The following is a 24,479-nucleotide window of genomic DNA, read 5'->3' on the forward strand; positions in this document are numbered from 1 at the left end:
CAGAGTTCTTTATTGTTGTATTTTAATTATTGTTATTGGTGTGTCTTAACTATTGTAAACTGCTGTGTGAGATTATTGTTCTGAAAAGCAGCACGTAAACCGTTTCTACAGAGCTTAGGAGCTGACTGTCCCAATGGAAAATAGGTAAGTAAGCAATGTACAATGCAAGGAGACAATTATGCTTCTAATCACAGACCACTTATGCTTGCCGGCAAGGATGATCATCAAGTCATTCACAGCACATAATGACCCACATCACTGAAAACATACCTGCCAAACCAAGTGTTCCTTGATTATGTCTGTTGAGGACAGGCTGATACTTAGCACAATGGTATGTGATGCAGAGGTGAAAACGCTGGCGATTATAGCATCCTGCATGTTGAAGGGCAACATGGTATAGACCACAAAAACGATGAATAAGAAAAATGACACCTGTGCAGAAAAGACAAAGACAATACTTGTCAAAGGTAATTCTAAAAATATTTCAAGTACATGTTATCTAAAATTACGAAAGAGCTATTTTAAGTATACACAGGATTTCTTAAAATGATTTTTTAATGTGATCAACAGATAAACATACATGGCCTTATCACCACCAGCTTTTTTAAAAAGTCCCTTTTGTTTCAATAGCAATTTGCTATAGGGAATGGTTCAAGACCCATAAGCCCTCTCAGCCACATAGAACTAGCTGCACTGCTCAGCATCAATAACCTTGTTGTGCATAAATTCAGGAACAGGTTTTAAAACAGGGTTTTGCTTGCCAGGGTTTTCTGGCTTGCATGTGTTTGGGGGTTTGTTTTTACTGCAGTCTGCATAGTCTGCTGATGTGCTTTAAGTTTACAAATTTACTCAGGATTTCTTTGCAGTTGAGGCATAATAACTCATCTGTGTGAACAAGAGGTTCTATGGTAAGTGATCCTGCTACCTAAGACTATAAGCAATCCCTTGCTGAATCAGACAAAGGTCGACAGAGTCCAACTTTCATTACAAAACTCCCAGCAACCAATCTGCTTGTGGTCCATCACAAATTTTCCAGCAGTTCACCAATAGCCCACATGGTACTTTCAGTTTTAAAGGGATGCACATTGCTGAAGACTGCTTGTGTAGAAGTATGTGACATTTTGAGACAGTATGTTGTACGATGCACCCATAATCACACACATATAAATTAAAATGTCAGCAACCTAAAAAGCTGGAATTAGTCACTGTAAGTTTAGAAGAAGATTTAGCCTTGATGTCTCAAAATAATTGAAAAGCAAGAAATATGCAGCAAGAAAGACAATACTGTATCCTCTTCAAATATTGAATAGCCACCCAAAGATGTGGATATGAGATATGGGGAATATTATACTTTGCAATAAGAAATGCCAGCATTCATGCCAGCATTCATCCCCAGCATTCAGCTTGATTTGGGGAGATTTGGAAATGAAAATGGGATTTCATATGTGAACTTTCTCTAATACCATGTCAAGTATTCAAGAGAATGTAGAATACTTACTCCATCCTTCTGTTCCAGAATGAAAAACATTCCCCATTGGGGGGAAGGAGTAAGAAAATGACACTTTGCACATCACCAATGGCCTATAATTATCCAGGTGGCAGACTTCTTCAGGGTTAACACATTCTGCAGAATTAAAGGTGATTCACAAAACAGCACTGGACAGAAATATATGGGATTTCTATTTCCATCTATCTCAAACCTTGCTATATTAGAAGGCTGTGCAAATTCTAATGATTAAAATTCTATCTTTAGCCTAGAGTTTCTGGCTATCAGTGTCCAGCTTGTGATCAGGGTATGGAGCAAAGCTCTCACCACAAGCTCAAGTGTTTTACAGTGCAATTTGATATATGTACGATCGGAAAAACCACCCCATTGGGTTCGACGGGACTTCGTTCCAGAGAAGAGTGTACATGTTTGCACTCTAGTGCATAGCTGCCAAGTTTTCCCTTTTCTCGCGAGGAAGCCTATTCAGCATAAGGGAAAATCCCTTAAAATAAGGGATAACTTGGCAGCTATGCTCTAGTGCCCTGGGCCCTCTCAAACTAGAAGAGCCATCTCCCTGCACCACCAGCAGCCACGTGAAGCAGCCTGACCACTCCCTTTCCTTGGTCGGGATATATGACAGGTTATGTCCCACACCAAACCTTGCTCTCGCTCTCTAGAATTCTTTGCTCTAACATCTCCACTTGCAAATCCGTTTGAGTACACTGAGGCACCATCCGAATCAGCATTATTTTAATTCAGCAGGCATATAGCCTGGCAGGCTGGTGTGGAATCCTATCTCCCTTGACTTACTGGCTTGATGATTAGGCAATGTGAAGGTCTTCTTCTCCAAACTGAGAAGGAGCCATCAGAGGAGATGCCAGCATATTCTTTAGCCTGAGTAGAAACCAGTGCTTGAACGTGAGGAGGATTAGAGAACTGCCAGCCATTTAATTATTACCACTTTGGGCCCACTCTTACTCTCTTTATAAATGAAACAGTCCCCCAGAATATGTTGAGTTGAATCCAACAGTCACTGTTAGAGGGAGAATGTTGTTCTAAAAATTTGGGATGATGCCCACTGGATTTTACGTTTTAGAATTTCTAGAGCTACTCTCTTCAAGATTGCTAAAATCTCTTGGCCACATCTCCAGGGACAGAAAATGATGGTGAGGGAACTAGTATCTGCTGTGAAGCAGGCTGCTTTTGCTGTGTGGTGGCTCTCTGTGCTCAAGTGATATGGTTAAATTGCACTGAAGTTTGGCCTTTGGAAATTCACTGTGGACGAAGAGATAATCCTTGGCGTGTGCTTCACCCCAGAGCCCTGTCTGCTGCACTCCTCTGTGAAGTTGGACAACTACCGTAAAGTTAGTTGCAAATTGAGTTGTATTCATGCTCTCTCTCTCTCTCTCTCTCTCTCTCTCTCTCTCTCTCTCTCTCTCTCTCACACACACACACACACACACACACACACACAGACACAAATGATACTCCATTTCTCCCACCTTCATGATTTCCCCCTTCATTTCCCCCTTTCTTTTGATAGGTGTTTCAATAAAACTTATTTTATCCACTTTCTTTTGGTTGGTAATTTAGAGGTGCCAATAGTCTCACCTTGATGGTTAGTAATAAAACTGCACAACTGCTGTCTCCTGAAAAAAAATCTATTTGCTAAGCACATTCTTTTATGGGGTTCCTACATACAAAACAGATTGTGGGCAGGTGCTACTTTCCTATTATTGCTCCAATTGGCAAGATAAAAGATTACTTCATAAAAGATTACTTCTCCTACTTCATAGAATCTTAGAGTTGGCAGGAACCCTGAGGGTCATCTAGTCCAACCCCCTGCAATGCAGGAATCTCAGCATCCATGGTAGATGTCCATCCACCAGAGTGGCTGGTGAAACCCAGCCAGATGGGTGGGGTATAAATAAAATAATAATAATAATAATAATAATAATAATAATAATAATAATAATAATAATTTGGCCACCTCATGAGAAGAGAATACTCCCTGGAAAAGACCCTGATGTTGGGAAAGATGGAGGGCACAAGGAGAAGATGGTTGGACAGTGTTCTCGAAGCTACGAACATGAGTTTGACCAAACTGCGGGAGGCAGTGGAAGACAGGAGTGCCTGGCGTGCTCTGGGCCATGGGGTCACGAAGATTCGGACACGACTAAACGACTAAACAACAACAACAACAACAATTGTCATCCAACCTCTGCTTAAAAACCTCCAAGGAAGGAAAGTCCACCACCTCATGAGGGAGACTGTTCCACTGTCGAATAGCTGTTACTGTCAGAAAGTTTTTTCGTATGTCTAGTCAAAATCTCCTTTCAAGGGACCATTGATCATACTGTTCTTATTGACAGGATGGAAATTATCATGCCGCCTATAGATTCCAGAATTCTACCCATTTATAAGATGATGGGTGCCGGTATGTTTCTGCATGATATTCGCACCCCAACTGTTAAAGGAGTGCAGATTACTGTTTTTATTATTGTTAATGGCAGCGACCTGATGTGGAAATGGCTCATGAATGTGTACAGCAATTGCCGCCTGAATCAGCAGCTAACAAGGTTCAATCTTGTGTTCACCTACTTCAGAAATGTGGTGGAAAGAGCATCTCACTGCCAGGCTTTCAGCAGCAGAGGAGACGTGGTCGCAGTGGTCACCTCATGAGTGTGCTGTGTAACATGGGTGAAACTAAGAGCCGCACATTAGCTGATAGCGGGATTGTTCCTTAGGATGTGGTGCTGCCTCCTTATGGCATAGAAGACCATCCAAATGACAAATCAGAAGCCCATGAGGGAAAGTGTACACTTGTCTGGCTTTTGTCTGCAAATGGATAACCTATCTAAAAACAGAAGCAACAAGAAGAGGTCTTGCCATAAATCTTTCTGCTGTCCCCATTTCCATTAGCAGCAAAAGCAGCTGCCAAAACTCCTCGGTTCTCCAATAAGATCCTTTTTGGAAGCAGACTAGATGTCCGGATCTTAGATTTGCCTTTATTACACACCAGGGGCCTCTATTGGAATTACAGGCAGTCCCATTTCTTGCTTACTCCCCTGAACCTTCACTCGGAAAGAACGTGCAGAGCCTTTTTGCTAAGTACTCCTGCTCCTATAACGTATTGTTCTAGCAGGTTGGAAAATAATAAATATTTACTATGTATTTAAAATTCTAAACACATTTACAGCAGTCAGCATTTTAATAAATGAACAAAAGTCAAACAAGACTTCAATAAAGCAAGTTGCAAAGCAGCTGGTCACATTTGGATACAAATGGATGGCTGACCAAGTTTGATCCAAAAGGTTAAAAGCTAGACGGGTTTCAGGGCTACAGACAAATATGACGGTGATTTTTGTCCCAATCAAGCTGCATGGCCTCCAAATAAGTGTATGGTAGCTGCAACAACAGGATAAGAGAAATCAACCAGAACAGCAATACAAATGACTGTGTATTGCTGTGAATTCTATAAACGAACAGGAAGAAAGAACTATAAAAGGTAAGTCTGGAAGAGCCCATGGAGAAAACAGGAACAGAAAAATGCTATTGACTGTCAAACTGATTATTCACCAGGGAGTATTCACCAATTCTCAGGATAATATTTAGACACCAATTAATTTCAGCTCTGCAAACAGACATCAGAACAATGCTGTGGCCTTCCAAGGGATTGTGCAGCGTACAAGGCTTCACTAAAGGATATAATTACATGTCACACACATATATTACTGCAAACAGATCAAATGAAGGCAGTCTAGGGAAAGGTAATTAGAAGTGGTGCATGTGCGCAGCTATGTGTTTGGCATGTGTGCATGTGCCTAACTCTTTCCCTATCCACTCCAAACCACCAGTACCCAAGCCATCCCCCGCATAGGGTACCAAATGTGCATTTGCCATTCAATAGACCTATTTGTAGACCTATTTGGAGTCTTCAAACAAAGCACCTTTGGGGCAAGTATGAGCAGAAATGATGGGCAGAAATGGCAGGAAACCCCTCACCCCCCACTACAGCTCTCTCCATGCTCCTATCATCAGCCCCACAGTGCTGTCAGGATTGTGCTTGGAGAGGCAGCTTCTGATGCAGCAGCAGGAGGAGGGATCTCAGCTGCTTCAGAAGGAGATGCAGGGATGCCAGCTGTCTTTCCCCCCTCCAGCAGCCTTTCTGCGGAGTGCAAAGCCTCAGTAGAGCCTAAGGAGGGTTTGTGGAAACAGAAGTGGGAGGCAGAAAAGGAGAAGGCGGCAACCAAACAGAAGCCGGAGTCCTGACACCAGAACAGGGCACTGCCTTCGCAGATTGGAGCAGACTCACCTATCCCGACTGAATGTGTGTTTGTGCGTGCATGTACACACCATTTCAACATTCCTGCAAGGTGAGCAAGTCTTTTGAGCTAGCACACCCCACCTCATATTTAAAAGCTTGTTGGACAGGATGTGGAAACTTGTTGGGAGATCTCTGTCACTTCCGTCCTGTTCTTAACTTCTTGCTTTGCTCTGGAACACCTGAACCATGACTCCTGAGCCCTGTGTCTGCTGCTGAACTTGTACCGTTACTTGCTTAAATAAAAACTGATTTCATATTTACAGGTAAGAGTTTCTGCTTGCATCCTTTGAGGCAGGTTAGTCCCTGCCCTCAAAAGCTGCTTTTCACTGTACAAGATTTTCAGAGGCTTTAGAAGGGTAAGATAAGGATGCAGGAGTGCTTGTAAACTACAGGTCGCTCCCAAAGTGCTATCAACTGACAACAAAATATTTTAAGGGGGAAAGAAGTGGATTGCAAAAGAGGATGAGAAGAGTGACCCTGTAATACAGTACATCTCTAATTTATTTCTTTTAAAGTGTCTTTCCCTTCTCACTGACAGTTTTGGCTATAAAATATTGTGTTGTCTGTTGCTCAGAGACTGAGATAACTTAATTCTTAAATTTAAACTGTTTTCAATACATCAAGCAGACAGTGCTAAAGAAAAGAAGCCTGGATCCCATGACAGACCAAGATATTTTACAGAAATGCTATTTCACTGGTGCTGTTGCCCAACTGACACACACACTTGCCTGCTCTTTACATCAGCAAGTCAGATTAGCCCAAATGATTAGGCAGATGTTAGAGATCTGGGTTTTAAAACAAAAATTATGAGATGCACCTGATTTCCTCCTTCAAAAGGGCCAGCTTTCAGCACCAGCAAAACAACAACTGCTTCCCCCATTCTCCCAGGCAGCAGGGTACTGCCACTGCCAAATATAGCACATGAAATAGGAATGTACCTGTATTTGGTTTCATATGCTACACAGAAACAGGTAGAACATCTTGGTGTGGAAAGATTAACTGGTCTGCTTTGAAGCTCTCTGTGAACTCCTGGGCCACTGCCTTTTTACGGGAACTCAGTGTGGAGTAAACACGAATAGAGTCAGAAATACCAGCTCTCACCGATGTCTGCATGAAATGTAGAGCTACTAAATAAAGCCGTCACCTTTGCTTCTTGGCTGCAGCATGCCTAGCTACCACCCAATATATTTTTATCTCGTAACCCTCAGCCCTAACCCAGCAAATAGCCAAAGTGGGGGCCTCCCTATGTTTTGAACTGCAGCTCCCCTCACCCCTGACCATTGGCCCAACTGGCAGGGGCTGATAGGGGTTATAGTCCAAAATATTATTTGTTTATTAAATTTATATGCCAGCCTCCATCCATAGATAGAAGCACATTATAAAAACACAAAATATATAAACAACAATAAAATAAAATTAACTACCTTCCCCTCCCACAAAAACATTTAAAAGGGGTACATTTTATTTATTAAATTTGCAGGGAGGTCCCCATGTTTGCTACTGCTCACCTAACCTAATTAAGGCTAAAACCCTATGCACACTTAACTGGGAGTAGATCCTCCTAAAATTCAGAGTACAAGTGTATATGTTTGCACTGTCTGAATACAGTAATAACTCTTCCATGCCATTTTAAAGACTATTACTTATTGCAGCCTGGCTTTTCTTAGTCCCAAACAATACCTTCTAACCTGCTGTTCTTTTGTTGTTGTTGTTAAACATCCAGTGAAAGAAGAATTCTGGGAAATTCATAGCACCAAAAAACAAAACCACTAAAAAAAGGTATTATGCTACCGCTTCTGTTTAAATAATAATTTAAGGAAACCCTTCCAGATCTCCCAAAGGCAGGGAGGCAGTAAGCAAAGGTTGCTTTGTCATCTCATAAAAAAGTTGCAGCCATACCCTGCTCAGGGCCAGCCCAAGACATTTTGCTGCCTGAGGCAAAGGACAAGATGGGCAACTGACTATTACTCCAACACTGGCAATGTGACAGCATCCTCCGCTGCATTTGAGAACAGATAGCTTAGGGGGCACAGGAAAGGCCACATGGCACCTATTGCTCTGTCACCCAACACCAGTTGTCCCACTCTGCAAGGTAACACCCAACTATTCCACTTTTTGTAAAAACCAATATTTTCTTCAATCCTCAAATCCAGATGTTACAAGTTCATTTTCTTTTTCATGTAAAATGTCTGTAAGGGGTTTCCAATCTTCTGTAAATATCAACAATGACTTTTCACTAATTAAACACATCCACTTCGTCATCTCAGCCAAGTCCTATAACTTTAGCCACCATTCCTCCAAGGCAGATAATAATGTCTCTTTCCATCTTTGTGCATATAAAATCCACTGTGGTGATATACTGAAATAATGTTCTATGGTTCTATGGTTCTTTTCTAACTGTCTATCCTTTATTCCTAGAAGGAAAAGTTCTGGCTTCAATTGAATGTTAACCTATACCCAGCTCCCCATTCTGTTTCTTCAGTCTCATCCATTTGCTTGAATTTTTCCATAGTCTCTTGTTTTCTGTACCTAATCAAGTCAAAATCTTTCTAATTAGAGGTAAAAATCACTCCATCCAGTATGTCCAATCTTTTCTGCTTAAGTTTATTTGTTATAAAGGAGTAGTCTTTTGTTTTACGCAGTATCCTCAGTGGAATTTCTTTCAGTATACAGTCATACCTTGGAGGTTGAATGGAATCTGTTCTGTAAGTCTGTTCAACTTCCAAAATGTTGGGAAACCAAACCACGGCCTGTGATTGGCTGCTGGAAGCTCCTGCAGCCAATCAGAAGCTGCGGAAGCCCTGTTGGATGTTTGGGTTTCAAAGAACATTCACGAACCCGAACACTCACTTTCAGGTTTGCGGCGTTCGGGAGCCAAAACGTCTTGAGTACCAAGGCGTTCGGGATCCAAGATATGACTGTAATCACATTTATTGTTGTAATGTTCCATTCCACCTTAAGAGAGGGGGGGGTCATGTGACTGTGTGTCAGCTGGTGTCAGTTATTCCTGTCAGAAGTGAAGTCTGTGTGTGCCTCTGATAACTTCTATGAAGAAGTCAGTTCTTTTGCTGTTTGTTAAATAAATGTTTTGTTTTAACCGTTCATGCCAGCCTCTGCAGTGCCGCTTCAGCTGCTAGCTACTCCAGGGTGGTGAGAGAGCTAACTGTGGGGAAGTCACTTGCTCTAGTCTCCCTAAAATATCAGTAACATCTATATCCTCAATTTTCAACCTAGTGTCAAAATGTTGCTTTAAGACTTGGTCTCTAGTTTTCTTTCTAACAAAATGGACCTTGGCACCTTTTTTGATTTTGCATAATGTGTTTTAATTCTGTAGATTTTATCTATTTCTGCCTCCATATCATCCAGTCTTTTACAGTCTTTTACATTACCACTCAGCTGACCTCTAGCAGGTTTTGTCACTGCTGCTTAGTGGGATGCAGACAGGCAAGGCAGGTGTGGCATGGCTATAGTGAAAGTATGCCAGCAGAAACAACCTGGTCATTCTGCCAGTGTGTTTGCACCATCCCAACCTCTCTGCCTCTTCCCCTCCCAGTAACCCGCAGTTACATGGCCTTGCAGAGGCCAAGTGAGCAGCAGCGTCCCACCATGCTGTTTGCTACTGGTGCACAGGGCTGGGGGAGGGGGAATACCCTTAGCTGTTATAAGAATTCAGAACAAATAATAATGACTGCAGCAACAAAGTTTATTTTATCTCCAGATACATTGCTGGTTCCAACATTTTCAGGGTTTATGAAAAGCAGCAGTAGCTTGGGAACTCAATATCCTTCAACACCTTTAAAGACCTTTGCCTTGTTTCCAAGATTAAGGAAACAAACCAAATGCCTGAAATTATTTATTTTAATTATACTGAAGCCTATATTCTCAGTTAATCAGCATTAGATCTCTTTATCACTGAAGGAGGACCCAAAGCATACATGGTATTGCATTTTCCTATCTAGAATCTAGCAATTTAATTTTAAAAAGGGAAATTTGAACTCAGGAAATTCTCATTCAGTGAAAGTACATTGAATTTAGCACTGCCATCCAAATCTGCACTTACTGATTTATTATGAAACATTATATGGTAAGAAGTGTTATTTAAATGACCTCATTATATACATACTAGTGGTTTTCAGCCCGTTCAATAACGGGCGCTAGAATCCTGGGGTTCGGAGAAGCGCTTGCGCAGCGCGTCTCCGAACCCTGGGACCTGTCCTTGCTGTCGGTGGCAGGGGGACAGGAACGGAGGAGGAGAAAGCGCTGCTTTCTCCTCCTCCGTTCCTCTCCCGCAGCCGCCGACAGGAAGCAGACATCCCAGGGTTCAGAGAAGCGCTTGCGCAGCGCTTCTCCGAACCCTGGGACCTGTCCTTGCTGTCGGCGGCAGGGGGACAGGAACGGAGGAGGAGAAAGCGCTGCTTTCTCCTCCTCCGTTTCTCTCCCGCAGCCGCCGACAGGAAGGACGCGCGCACTCTCCCCCCCCGCCTCCTCCAACCGCCGCTCCTCTCACGGGCCAGGGAGGGTTGTGAGGAGGCCTTCGCCGGCCTCCACCCTCGCTTTCCTGACGTGCCCTGCAGTGAGGCGGTGTCCGGCGGGAGCGGCGGTTGGAGGAGGCAGAGTGGGGGGAGAGTGCGCGCGCGCGCAGTCTCTGCTGTCCAATCCCTGTATCCCTGGGGCACATGCGCAGTGACCCAGGGACACACGGGACAGCTTGGACGCAGGGACAACTTGCATATTATTATATAGTATATATATTCAATCCAGCCCTGCTCCCTTATGATTCTTAACATCTGGATCTGCGACCCAAATGAGATGAAGCCCTGTCCCTTTGGGATGAGCATTGCTGCAGCCTTTGCTTCAAAGCTTCCTCCCCACCTGGGATTCCCTGCAACTGGCATTTGGAGACCTTTTGCCTTCGACTGAGGCAGAAAAGTGGCATATTGGCCTCTCCAAGCACACCTGATTAGACAAGCATTCCCCTGAAACTTAAACTTTCTGAATTACTGTTTTAATTGCTGTTTTCACTGTTTTAACTTTAACTTTTTAAACAGGCTTGCTTTATGGCGTACTTTTATTGCATGTGGACACTTCATAATTAATTTTGTACTCGTAAAAAACTTATTAGCCATTTTGGCGTATAAGTAAATTAAATAATAATTGGTTCTTTCTTTCTTTCTTTCTTTCTTTCTTTCTTTCTTTCTTTCTTTCTTTCTTCTTTCTTTCTTTCTTTCCCTCTCTCTCTCTCTCTCTCTCTCTCTTTCTTTCTTTCCATTGTTGGAATGTTTTGTTGGAATGTTTTGCAGAGAAGCCACTGACTTTTGTGGAAGGTAGAGTGCAGCTTACAGTGAAAAGCAAAAGTGACACATGCTGCTCTGCTCCCTTTTGCCTCTGGTCTTGCTCATCAGTTACATGCAGCCCCCAGAAAATTGCCCTCAGGCTAGAAAAGATGACTCACTCCTGGAGGACAGCAGCCTCAATTGTGTACTCCATAAAAAAAAAAACCTGGAAAAGTATTGCTTCTATTGTTAAATCGCTTGACATTATTCAAGAGCTACGCAATAAAAGTTACACTAGTTACACTAGTTACACTAACAATTCAAGACAGACTTCAGCTATGTGCCCAAGTTGCCTTTGCTTAAACAGCAATACAAAATGGAAAGCTATAGCTAAACAATCTGTCTGAGCCCAATACTGTGCAGTTTCTGGCCATTATTTGCTTGGCATAACAGCAGCAACACTGATGAACATCCTCAGGTGTTCCCCTTCAGTCACTCAGCTGCTATTCTCTTTGCATCCACAAAAAGGGATTCCCATTACATCAGGAGTCAGGTTGTGTCGGGGGGGGACTCCCTACAGGGAGCCTCCCCCCATCATCCTGACCAGCACTTCGCCCAGCGACAGCACTAGCAGCGGGTCAGGGGGAAGCGGGATGGAGGAGGGAAGGCTCAGCGAGGCATCAGAGCCCTGGCAATGCTCTGGGGAACAGACAGTGGAAGAAGGGCTCAGCGACATATCAGAGCCCCTGCACCACTCTCACCAACAAGTGGAGGAGGGACGGCTCAGGGAGGCGTTGGAGCCCAGGCACTGCCCCGGCCAGCAAGCGGAAGAAGGGGCACCGCTCCTTCCGGCGCCTGAATTGAGGCACGTGCCCAAACGCAGGGCTAGGGGGCGGCGTTTTGGGGTCCCCAGGCTATTATGCTGGCCCTGAAGCAGACGGGTGCCATTGCCGGATTCTGAGAGTGACTAGGAAGTCATGTTTCCTGCTATCTCTGCACTGTAAATAGTATGCAGAATAAAACATTTAAAGACAGAATGGACTGGAGTGTCTTTACTCGAGAGTAGCCACAACAACTCCCTGACAGGTTGAACTAGAAGAGCTGCAGGAAGCTGGCCTTCTACGTACAACTGCTGGCACCATTGAGGCACGTGATAAGATTTTTGCCAATTCCTCTTTCTCCGTAAACACCCCCCCCCCAAAAAAAATAATCTGCTTTGGATGATTTGGGGAAATAAGAGAAAGTCATCTCCCTTCCTTTTCTGTGAGCAGACACTTCCCACTGGCTCAACAGCTCTTGCACTTATGCAACAGCACAATCAGATAGCACCCCGAGACTTCCTCCACTCAATAGCATCATGTATAACAAGATGTACAGAAACTGGAGAAAAAGAGATTTGTGGATGTTTATGTCCATAAAGTTGTTGTCAGACTGAGCAAGAGTTATGTATGGATTGCAAACATTTATCTCTGTTGCGGCAATTGTAGAATATCAGTTTGCTACAAATCCTGCAGACTTGATAGTTATAGCCTTTCAGGTATCTTTTCAAAACATGAAATGCAATGAAATTCCCATGAGATGCCTTTCAAAGCTAGAATAGTTCCCTTAACGTGTCCTTTGAATCTTCAAGTAGCCGGTACTAGCTCACTAAATTTCATTTCATCTAATCCTGTCCAATATGTTTTCAACATTATCAGTCTCTAATGCCCCATGAAAACATCCAGCAGATACAAGTTATTCAAGCTGGAGAAACATTCATTTATATTCCCCGTTCAGAACTCCTTTGTTTTATGTGAAAAATAAAGACTCTTAAAAAAACCACTTGTGTACTAAAAAGCATGGGACAAGGTTTAGACAACCTTCAGCTCTAAAATGTGCCAAGTGGAAAACAGTCTAGAATCTCACGTATGACAACCCAGCCTCCCACGCAGTCACATTTTACTTACATTAGACACAGGATAGAAATGGCAGGATCAATGTGAGTTTCTCTCCACAGGCAGACAGAGAGAGAAGCAGCCCCAGAAGCAAACATCACACAACACAAGAGCCTACATACCTCTGTGGGTCTCTGCCAGCTCAGTTCATCAGTGACCATTTTCCCCTTAGGAAGGAGACTCAGCAAACAGACATGTGCTCATAACTTGCCCTTAATTAAATGGTTGATTAAAATGGGATTTTTGAAACCTCAGAACATTACGAATACACAACAGATTTTCAACAGATCAGTGGAGGGCACACCGCTGCAATATTTGTGAATGTTTGACAAAGCCCAAAGCAATGGAAGGCAAAACTGAAGGTGGTTACTATAATGGCCACAATCAGAAGACGCCCTGAACCTCAAAGCAAAAATTTAAAACTGCTGCAATCCAGCCATTCTTCATTGGACTGTTCTGAATTTCGGCCAGATTACACCTTTCACCAAGTGGACTCTCCACTGTCAAAGACAAGCCACCCCATTCTTATAACAAATTGAATTTGCAGGCTCTGAAAAAGTCAGCTGCCTTATCTATACTGCCCTTCTTTTCAACGTATAAATATAAACGCCTGTTTTCAACAATCCATCCCAATCTCTCGACATTCAGCCAAATTAAATATATACACTATTTGTTCAAACTTCTGCCATCTTAAAGGGTTTGAATGAAGCAGGCAGGGCACATGCTTTATGACTGAAGGGTTAAGGAAGCAATCAAATATGTTAACTAGTGCAAATGCAAAAATGTTATGTTTTATTTCATACATGATTTATAATACTTATGGAGTATGACTCAGACTTAATGCTCACTGAGGTGGTAAATCTGTGTATGGGCTGCCACATTTCCTACTTCAAACGGGGGCTCTTATGACTGAATGCCCCTCCAAACAAAAGTGACCCCCATGTGTCAGGGAAAAGGGTCCTAACCTAATGTTCTCACTGACATTCTAAACTTCCACACATGAAGAATATCTGCATATCAAGGCTATTTCCAGGTAACTTGGTTTTGTGCTATTCTGTACATCATTACTGTAGCATGAATCACTGATTTTGAACATGTAAGCATGAACACTTAATTTTGTAAATGTGCCATATACAGCCTGATGGTTGCCAGGGGTGACTTACAACAAATCAGAATAAAATCAAAGCCATATGGGGGAGAAAAATCACACAATCAAATTTTAAATGACAACACAATTAATAAGAGCCACAATTTAAACAGAAGCTTATAGCAAAATTCATAACTTAAAAGTTCTGGGAGAATAAAAAGGTCTTTGCCTGGCATCAAAAACATAGCAGGACACGCCTCTCTAGGGAATGAACAGCATTAATGGGGTACCATTACTGAAAGGATTGCTTTCCGGGTCACCCCCCACCCCCCCACCCCACCTCAAATGGTGTGGGTTGGGTTTGAACACGGGAGACCCAGCAGTCTGGGTGGTCTTGGCAAGTCTGCTACATGCTAACCTTTCTCAAAGTTTTTACAGAGGTATAAAGAGCAGAAGATGTGTTGTAATCTTGCCTTTTGGTTAGATAAGAAGGTAATGTAAATTAAAGAAAAATATTGTTAATAATATCACATACAAAACCAGAACAAAGATGAAAGACATCTCAAGTTCCATAAGGTAATATGTTTGACTTTCCTAATCCCTCTTAATTCAAATGTATAAAGTTTAAGGATAGAGTTAGTACAATCACTGGTTAGTTTCAGCTTTGTCAGTTTTTGCATTAGCCTTCCCTCTTTTATGAGCCCCTTTCAGTTTTGACTTCCATTCTTTAAACCTGGACACATTTCATTTTTAATCCACTAATGTATGTTCATTCCAGTGAGTCATTGGAAAGCAATGAGGGAGACGGTTCTGGCTGCCTGGCTGGCTGCAACGTACTCCTGCAGCTGGCAACAAATTCCTTGGTGGTTGCCTAAAAGGCGCTTTAAAGACATTCTACTGAATTCCAAAAATGATACTTCAAGCAGAGATACTTTGCAATGCATTCCATCTTCTTGGCCTGCAAAATCTTCTGACAGTTAAATGAGAATCACAGCTTGATTTCAGCAACCTGATAGGCATCCACAGGACCTTCGGATACCAAATGTTGAAGCACTTCTGCTTCTTTCCATCTCCAACCTGTGCCACTTTCCCATATAATCCTGAATCTCCTTAGAAATCTTAACACTAAAGAAAATATTTGCCACCACTGGTGCATGATGTCTGTGGCCAGCACTGGGAAGACTAAAGAAATGAACACAGGAGCTGAATTAGGCCACAACTTTAGTGATTAGAGGTAAGAGTATGTTTGGTTGAGGAAGGGACACGGGTGGCACTATGGGTTAAACCACTGAGACTAGGGCTTGCCGATCAGAAGGTTGGCGGTTCGAATCCCCACAATGGGGTGAGCTCCCATTGCTCCTGCCCACCTAGCAGTTCGAAAGCATATCAAAGCGCAAGTACTGCTCCGGCGGGAAGGTAAACGGCGTTTCCGTGTGCTGCTCTGGTTCGCCAGAAGCGGCTTTGTCATGCTGGCCACATGACCCGGAAGCTGTACGCCGGCTCCCTTGGCCAGTAAAGCAAGATGAGAACCACAACCCCAGAGTCGGCCGCGACTGGACCTAATGGTCAGGGGTCCCTTTTCCTTTACTATGTTTGGTTGAGGCACTGGACATGCATCCGGCAAGCTGCCTGCTAGGAACCCAGCAGGGTTAATCCTGTGCTGGGGAGTCACTGCCAACATGGATCAGGTGCCACGACCCCACACAGGTGCTTTGGTCAACCAGTGGACTCCCGGATAGAGTCACCCCCCAGGCCACTTTAACAGGGTACCCGCATGATCCAGCCCAATGCCTTATCTTCCAGAGTTGTGACAGTTCTCATGAGGAGGCGAAAACTTGAAAACCAGCCCATTTGCTTGCAGGAAAAAATTCCTGCCTGGGCCCAAATATGGCGACCAAGTAAACCATAGCAAGGTCCTTACACCAACTTGCCTGCTCCCCCACTGAGTGGGTGAGTGGTAAATCCCACACCAGTCAGCAAAGAGGGCGCTCTGCCCACCCATGCCCCTCCTGAATACAGAAGAGGTGGGCACAACCCAGTTGGCCATGCGGTGGGTCCAGCATGGCTGGAGGAGGGTGGCATGAAGTGACCAGCCCTCCCTCAGCCACACAGGAAGATAGTGGCCTCCTGAAACTGCCACTCTCCCAGAGTTTCATATGAATGAATTTGCTTAGGCTTTTCATAATGCATTACAATAAAAAAACCCTAATGTAAACAAAATAAAAGACAAACAAATAAGGGTTTCTCCAGCTCTGCAAACAGGCCGGGGCAGTTGAACCTCCTTGCTGAGATCAGCAAGACCCTAATCTTCACATGGGACACTCTGTCCTCACACCAACTAGACTAGTAGGAACTCAAGGATATGCTCACACACTAGGGGAACATGTGATGATAAGGGATAACATGAAGAAGAGGGCAATGAGATCTACAAATTTAAAAACCAAGCCAGATAAATTACAACTGAAATAAAGATTTCCTAAAACTTTACTCATCGTCTTATAAATGTCATTTAAATGCATCCCAAAACACTGCATAAAACAGTCACAGAATTGTAGCGCTGACCCTGAAGGTTATCCAATCCCCGCAATGCAGGGATCTCAACTAAAACATCCTTGGCAGATGACCATCCAACCTCTGCTTAAAAACCTCCCAGGGAGGAGAGTCCAGCACCTCCCGAGGGAGGCTGTTTTGCTGCCAAACAGCTCACACCATCACAAAGTTCTTTCTGGTGTTTAGTCAGAATCTCCTTTTTGGTAACTTGAAGCCATGGGTTCGGGTCCTGGCCTCCAGAACAGGAGAAAACAAGCATGTTCCACCCTCCATTTGGCAGTCCTTTTGATATTTGAAGATGACTCTCCTATCTCCTCGCAGCCTCCTCTTCTCCAGGCTAAGCATCCCCAACTCCCTCCACCGTGGTCAGCGTAACTTAACTGTCTTCTTAATGGCTGGTGTAGTAACTAGGCATGTAAACATCCAGTTGTGTCCTTGCTTCAAATCTCTGCCTGTGTTAGGGCTGAAGGTGGTTTGCCCAAATCTAGAAATGGACAGAATCTTCTCCAGCCCAGGGTCCCTCAGGTCACGGACGGAAGCTGCAGAAGCTGGAGCCTGAGCAGCAGCACCCAGAAAGCACTGCAAAGTCAGAAGGCAGCTGCCCATTCATTTCAAAGCCCATTGAAACAAATGGAACATTGTATGTTTGTGAGTGCATTTGCATACACAATAAAGTAACAGAAAAAAGAAGCGAATGAAACATCTATGCATTGCTGCAGCTGACCATTAATACAGTATTTGTCTTTGCCTTTTACCATACTTCTGCAATCTTTCAGAAATTCAAGGAGGAAAAATGCGCAGAGTAATCATATTTGATACCTGCCTAGTTATCAGTGGAAGACTATGACCTACAGCTATTACACCTTTACAGGCTGTGTTTATTATAGGTAACCATAGAATAAATTTATGGCAATTTATGGCAATATTTCCCTGTGAAAAAAATGTCAAACACACCCACTCTACATCTCTTTAGGACTTTCCACATGTTAGCCATTGCCTTGCTTTAAAATGCTATTTGAAATTAAAGAAGGATGTGAAAAATAAAGCAGACTATGGTGCTCATGGGGTCACGAAGAGTCGGACACAACTAAACGACTAAACAACAACAACATGGTGCTCATAGCCGCCCTTCCAGAGTATTCCATGACTCAGCTAGCTGATCTGCTGACCCAAAAGGAGAATTCTTCCATCACTTGACCAAAATTCTAATAATTCACTCTTTATAATGTTAGAGACATCACATGGGATGTTTTAAAATGGCAAACAGTCATCTGACTGGCATGCCCTTGTCCAGTACCCATTTGTTTCAATAGGGTTTGTGCGGAAGACTTTCCCATATGATTGTGCCCTACTTAAAATACATAATTATTTCTATCTATGTTCTCGAAAAATGTTCTTTGGGAATGTTGGATTTTCAAGTAGAGGTCTGCAGCCTTTGCACTGGATGTTTTCCCAACTGGATCAAGGAGTCTTAAGTGTCAATTCTTGAAATCCATGATCTCTCCCCGCCCCCTTCATATTCCTGGCAAAATACTTTGGCCCTCTCAAAACCAGCAAGAATCAATTTCATACAAAAACTTACCTGGTCCCATGGACAGATTATTCCACCAAAACACATGAAGAGATATCCCATGGCAACCAGGCACACCCAAACGACCAAAGAGAAAACACGAAGGAACTTCTTGAATAATGGCTCTATACAGGCAAGGATAAATATGGTGAAGAAAATTGCCAGGGCTGTTGGAACAGTTACTAAGAAGGCCACATGGTCCTCTGTTTCCTGAAAACAAGAAGAAAGGAAAGCTTACCATTCAACCCATGCAACAGGAAACCAACATTTTGCTTTCATTTGTATTATGAATCAAGAAACCACCAGATTTGCCAATTCATATCAATTGCCTAATTGAGTGTGAGACTTACAAAACCTGGAATTAAGTTTTCAAGAGCAAACTATTCTCCGATTAAATCAAGAGGTGGAGAATAACAAGGTGTACTGATTTGGTGAGAGCAATTTAAGTCACTGAGGAGGGAGGAGCAATTTTGTAATTCATACAAAAACTTGTACCGGTAATTATTTCCTGGTTGCTTGAACAATTAAAAATGTATCAGTTTGCAACTAATAGTGCAATCCTACACATGCATACTCAGAAGCAAGTCCTACTATGTTCAATACAGTTACTCCCAGGCCATTTCTATACAACTTCTTTATTTAACAATCATCCTGATTTTGTTTCCAAAAAACTTTGCAGGAAGGTCAAATCGTGTCAGCTATTTATTAAGCACTCATCCTGGTTTGTTTGCTGGGAGGTTATACAACATCAAGCAATTGTTATCTCACATTTGCCAGCATATTCTCCCATTATTGCTTGATTTACCACAAAAAGTAGCGGAAGGGGGGGGGATGTGCTTGTTCCACAAGAGCACCAAATCAGCTTTAACGGAACAACCTACTTCTCTGCCCAAAATTCACTCAAATCTCTGCCATTGTTTAAAACTGCCATTTTAAAACCTGCCTTCATTTTTGCTCTCTCTCCCACCCGGACTTCATGCAAATCAAGGATTGTGATGAGGCACTACAAACCCTTCCATGGGGGCTGCGTGATGACAGCCTTAGATTTTTCTGTGTATAGGAAATCACAGAAAAGCAGACTAACTCATCCATGTTTGATAGTTTCATGTTGTTGCTGTTGTTGAGTCGTGTCCGACTCTTTGTGACCCCATGGACCAGAGCACACCAGGCACTCCTGTCTTGCCCTGCCTCCCGCAGTTTGGTCAAACTCATGTTCGTAGCTTCGAGAACACTGTTCAACCATCTCGTCCTTTGTTGTCCCCTTCTCCTTGTGCCCTCCATCTTTCCCAACATCAGGGTCTTTTCCAGGGAGCCTTCTCTTCTCATGAGGTGGCCAAAGTATTGGAGCCTCAGCTTCAGGATCTGTCCTTCCAGTGAGCACTCAGGGCTGATTTCCTTCAGAATGGATAGGTTTGATCTTCTTACAGGCCATGGGACTCTCAAGAGTCTCCTCCAGCACCATAATAATAATAATAATAATAATAATAATTTATTTATACCCCGCCCACCTGGCTGAGTCTCCCCAGGCACTCTGGGCGGCTCCCAATTGAATATTAAAACAATACAGCATTAAATATTAACAGCTTCCCTAAACAGGGCTGCCTTCAGATGTCTTTTAAAATTAGGATAGCTGCTTATTTCCTTGACATCTGATGGAAGGGCATTCCACAGGGCGGGTGCTGCTACTGAGAAGGCCCTCTGTCTGGTTCCCTGTAACCTCACTTTTCGCAATGAGGGAACCGCCAGAAGGCCATCGGCGCTGGATCTCAGTGTCCGGACTGAAGATGGGGGTGGAGACGCTCCTTCAGGTATACAGGACCAAGGCCATTTAGGGCTTTAATGGTCAACACCAACACTTTGAATTGTGCTCGGAAACATACTGGGAGCCAATGTAGATCTCTCAGGACCAGTGTTATGTGGTCCCGGCGGCTGCTCCCAGTCACTGGTCTAGCTGCCACATTCTGGATTAATTGCAGTTTCCGGGTCACCTTCAAAGGTAGCCCCATGTGGAGTGCATTGCAGTAATCCAAGCGGGAGATAACCAGAGCATGCACCACTCTGGCGAGACAGTCCACCGGCAGGTAGGGTCTCAGCCTGCGTACCAGATGGAGCTGGTAGACAGCCGCCCTGGACACAGAATTAACCTGTGCCTCCATGGACAGCTGTGAGTACAAAATGACTCCCAGGCTGCGCACCTGGTCCTTCAAGGGAACAGTTATCCCATTCAGGAACAGGGAGTCCTCCACAACTGTCCGCCTCCTGTCTCCCACAAACAGTACTTCTGTCTTGTCAACCTCAATCCAATAACCGCCATCCATCCTCAATCCATTAACCACCATCCATCCTCCAACCGCCTCCAGGCACTCACACAGGACCTTCACCACCTTCACTGGTTCTGATTTGAAAGAGAGGTAGAGCTGGGTATCATCCGCATACTGATGAACACCCAGCCCAAACCCCCTGATGATCTCTCCCAGCGGCTGCATGTAGATGTTAAAAAGCATGGGGGAGAGGACAGAACCCTGAGGCACCCCACAAGTGAGAGCCCAGGGGTCTGAACACTCATCCCCCACCACCACTTTCTGAACATGGCCCAGGAGGAAGGAGTGGAACCACTGTATAACAGTGCCCTCAGCTCCCAACCCCTCTAGACGGTCCAGAAGGATGTTATGTCAATGGTGTCAAAAGCCGCTGAGAGATCCAGCAGAACTAGGAAACAACTCTCACCTTCATCCCTAACTCGCCAGAGATCATCAACCAGCGCGACCAAGGCAGTTTCAGTCCCATGATGAGGCCTGAATCCCGACTGGAAGGGATCCAAATGGTCCGCTTCTTCCAGGCTTGCCCGGAGTTGTTCAGCAACTACCTGCTCAATCACCTTGCCCAGGAATGGTAGATTTGAGACTGGGCAATAGTTAGCCCAGCATCAATTCTTCGGCGATCAGCCTTCTTTATGGTCCAGCTCTCACTTCCATACATCACTACTGGGAAAACCATAGCTTTAACTATACGGCCCACAGTTTCATATGGGTTCACTAATTTCCCACTGATCCCTCCTGGAGTCAGTTTTTGGGAAGCTGCTGCAGTGAAAGAGATGCACCGCTTTTGATGGAAGCCATTTCTTCCATATGTATTACCTGCACTGTTTCTTCCATATGTATTACCTGCACTATTGTTTTTAAAATACAAGCCCTTAAACCATCTAAACCCAGAACCTTAGTGTCTCAATTGAGTTAACCACTTCTTCTGATAAACTAATCCATAAATTCATTGACCATCACTTGAATGTGGAAATAATATAATCCATTTAGGAAATTATTAAGACAACTCTCTATCTTTTATGAATATATGATGATTTTCAGTAATCAAATTCCTCTACAGTTCTTTTGTCTCTAATTATCTTTTTACAGTCATATCCAATCTTCCATATTTTTATTTATTTATTTGCTCATTTAGAGGCAAGCAGTTTTCTTGAGCTCCCTCTGCTTTCAAAAGTACTTTAATGTACAGTATATTTCTGCAAACTAAGCAGGGATATTTAATATCCAATATTCACCAAATGTTTATTTTATTGTGCTTAGGGCTGCAATTATATACTCTGGGAGTTGACATACATAGGATTGCATTGTAACTCTCTGTTTCTTTCTATTATCTTACCAGATAGTATAATTTTTTCATACAAAGACTTATGAACCTAATAAATGAAGATTCCACATAGGAAGCAAGCGTCCTCAATCTTTCCACTTCCTAGAACAGCCTTTCCTACTCCTGATGTTGTAGACTACAACTCCCATCAACACCAGTCAGCATACACACAGCGTGGCCGTGCTAGCTTGGGATGATGGGAAGTGTAGTCCACAATAGCTGGAGGGCACTGGATTGGGAAAAACTGTATTAGAAGTTAGCAGACCCTGCATCCTCTCTTAAATAACAGAATAGGTTAAGCATGGCAGAGCCCAAGAGCTTGAGAACACTACAGGGCAAGTTAAGCAGAGGCTGGATGGCCATCTGTCATGGATGCTTTAGCTGAGATGTTTGCATTGCAAGGGGGTTGGACTAGATGACCCTTGGGATCCCTTCCAATGCTTACTTACTTAGAAAGGGTAAGTCCCACTAATGGGGCATGCTGCAAGGAATGTGCGTCTATGACAGCAGTCTAATTCAGCCAAACTTCATGCAATTCATGTTTCATGGTGAAAACATTGAAGAGAGATCATATACTTTTGCATCATATTTAATTTATTTGTTTATGAATCTTATACACAGATAGCTTGTGGGACCAGTGAAAGACATCTCAGTTTGCTCTACGACCTCCTGAGTAACGGATGTCATGCAAAGCTCTGGGAGCAAGAATTGCTCAGCTTTCTATTTTCTTGCTCCAATTACAAGCAGACCCTGACTTGTGCAATGCTCTTAAGCCAGGGGTCTGTGGTAGAATAAGCATGTCCACTGCAACCATTGAAGGGGAAGACTGTCCTGCACATACCTGTCTATGGGCATCAAAGCATCTGGCCGACCACTCTCAGAAAGACCAGGCTGAATTAGGCAGACCTTCCATCAGATCCAGGAAGGCTCTTGCAAATACTGTATTGACTTGCCTTGCTTACTAGGCAGCCTCTGCTTGTCCTTCCAGCAGGGGAACGTTCCCACTTTACAGGGCTGAATAAGCTCCACTGCTACGTGGTAAGTGGAGGAAAAGGTCTGCAAAAAAAAAAACTTAAAACCCCTCTGCACTCTCATCTTAACAGAAAGCCTCCTATCCATTCCTTCCAAAAAGTTATTATGATATCTCCCCGAATGTGAAGCCACTCAGCCTGGGCTTCTTCAAAAAACGAAGCTGGCTGTTACTCAACTTGGCAATTGTATTAGAAATAAGGCATACAAATGAGTTAGTGAAGCCGTTTAAAGCAACACTGATTTCAGTGGGAGACAGGTATGCTTACTTTAACTTCCCCTTTGAAAACAGTGGCCATCACAATGTTCATGCTTCCTCACATCTAAAATGACAACTGTCAATATTAGGCAAAGCTTAAGTAATTGTACCCCTTCATGGATCACTGCCTTGTCGTGGCGAAGGGGCTTAAATAACTTAGAGAAGTTATGTTTTGACCAAATGTGATCCACCTGGATAAGGAAGCGGCAAGCCACTCCAGTATCCCTGCCAAGAAAACTCCATGGACAAAGACAACAGGCATTTAAAAGTTATGACGCTGGAAGATGAGCCCCTCAGGTCAGAAGGCACCCAACATATTACTGAGGAAGAGCGGAGGACAAGTACAAGTAGATTCAGAGCTGATGAAGCGGCTGGGCCAAAGCCGAAAGGTCGCTCAGTTGCGGATATGCCTGGAAGCGAAAGGAAAGTCCAATGCTGTAAAGAAAAATATTGCATAGGAACCTGGAATGTAAGAACCATGAAGGAAGGTAAGCTGGATGTGGTCAAAAATGAGATGGCAAGAATAAATATTGACATCCTGGGCATCAGTGAACTAAAATGGAAGGGAATGGGCGAATTCAGTTCGGATGACTATCATATCTACTACTGTGGGCAAGAATCCCGTAGAAGAAATGGAGTGGCCCTCATAGTCAACAAAAGAGTGGCAAAAGCTGTAATGGGATGCAATCTCAAAAATGATAGAATGATCTCGATACGAATCCAAGGCAGACCTTTTAACATCACAGTAATCCAAGTTTATGCACCAACTACCGGTGCTGAAGAAACTGAAATTGACCAATTCTATGAAGACTTACAACACCTTCTAGAAATGACACCAAAGAAGGATGTTCTTCTCATTACCGGTATAGGGGATTGGAATGCTAAAGTAGGGAATCAAGAGATAAAAGGAACAACTGGCAAGTTTGGCCTTGGAGTTCAAAATGAAGCAGGGCAAAGGCTAATAGAGTTCTGTCAAGAGAACAAGCTGGTCATCACAAACACTCTTTTCCAACAACACAAGAGACGACTCTACACATGGATATCACCAAATGGGCAGCATAGAAATCAGATTGATTATATTCTCTGCAGCCAAAGATGGAGAAGCTCTATACAGTCAGCAAAAACAAGACCTGGAGCTGACTGTAACTCAGATCATCAGCTTCTTATAGCAAAATTCCAGCTTAAACTGAAGAAAGTAGGAAAAACCACTGGGCCAGTAAGATACAATCTAAATCAAATCCCTTATGAATACACAGTGGAAGTGAGGAACAGGTTTAAGGATTTAGATTTGGTGGACAGAGTGCCTGAAGAACTATGGA

The 24,479-nt window shown here is 43.5% G+C and overlaps 1 protein-coding gene across 4 annotated transcripts in view; it reads right to left on the reverse strand.

Annotated features, from left to right (window-relative positions):
• ADCY2 (adenylate cyclase 2) overlaps positions 1-24,479 on the reverse strand; it is a 129,736-nt gene that overhangs the window by 88,947 nt on the left and 16,310 nt on the right. For 3 of the 4 annotated variants that reach the window (XR_004691663.2, XM_060278171.1, XM_035101265.2), the window contains exons 2-3: positions 18,240-18,437; positions 271-432 (exon numbers count right to left, since the gene is read on the reverse strand). Coding sequence is in view for 3 of the 4 variants with exons in the window: in XM_060278171.1 (XP_060134154.1) it covers positions 271-432; positions 18,240-18,437 (360 nt within the window). In the remaining variant the exon portion in view is untranslated. The remainder of the gene's footprint in view (positions 1-270; positions 433-18,239; positions 18,438-24,479) is intronic. The other variant, XM_060278172.1, reaches the window with a different exon arrangement.

The sequence above is a fragment of the Zootoca vivipara genome, chromosome 8 (genome assembly GCF_963506605.1).
Source record: "Zootoca vivipara chromosome 8, rZooViv1.1, whole genome shotgun sequence".
NCBI lineage: Eukaryota > Metazoa > Chordata > Lepidosauria > Squamata > Lacertidae > Zootoca > Zootoca vivipara.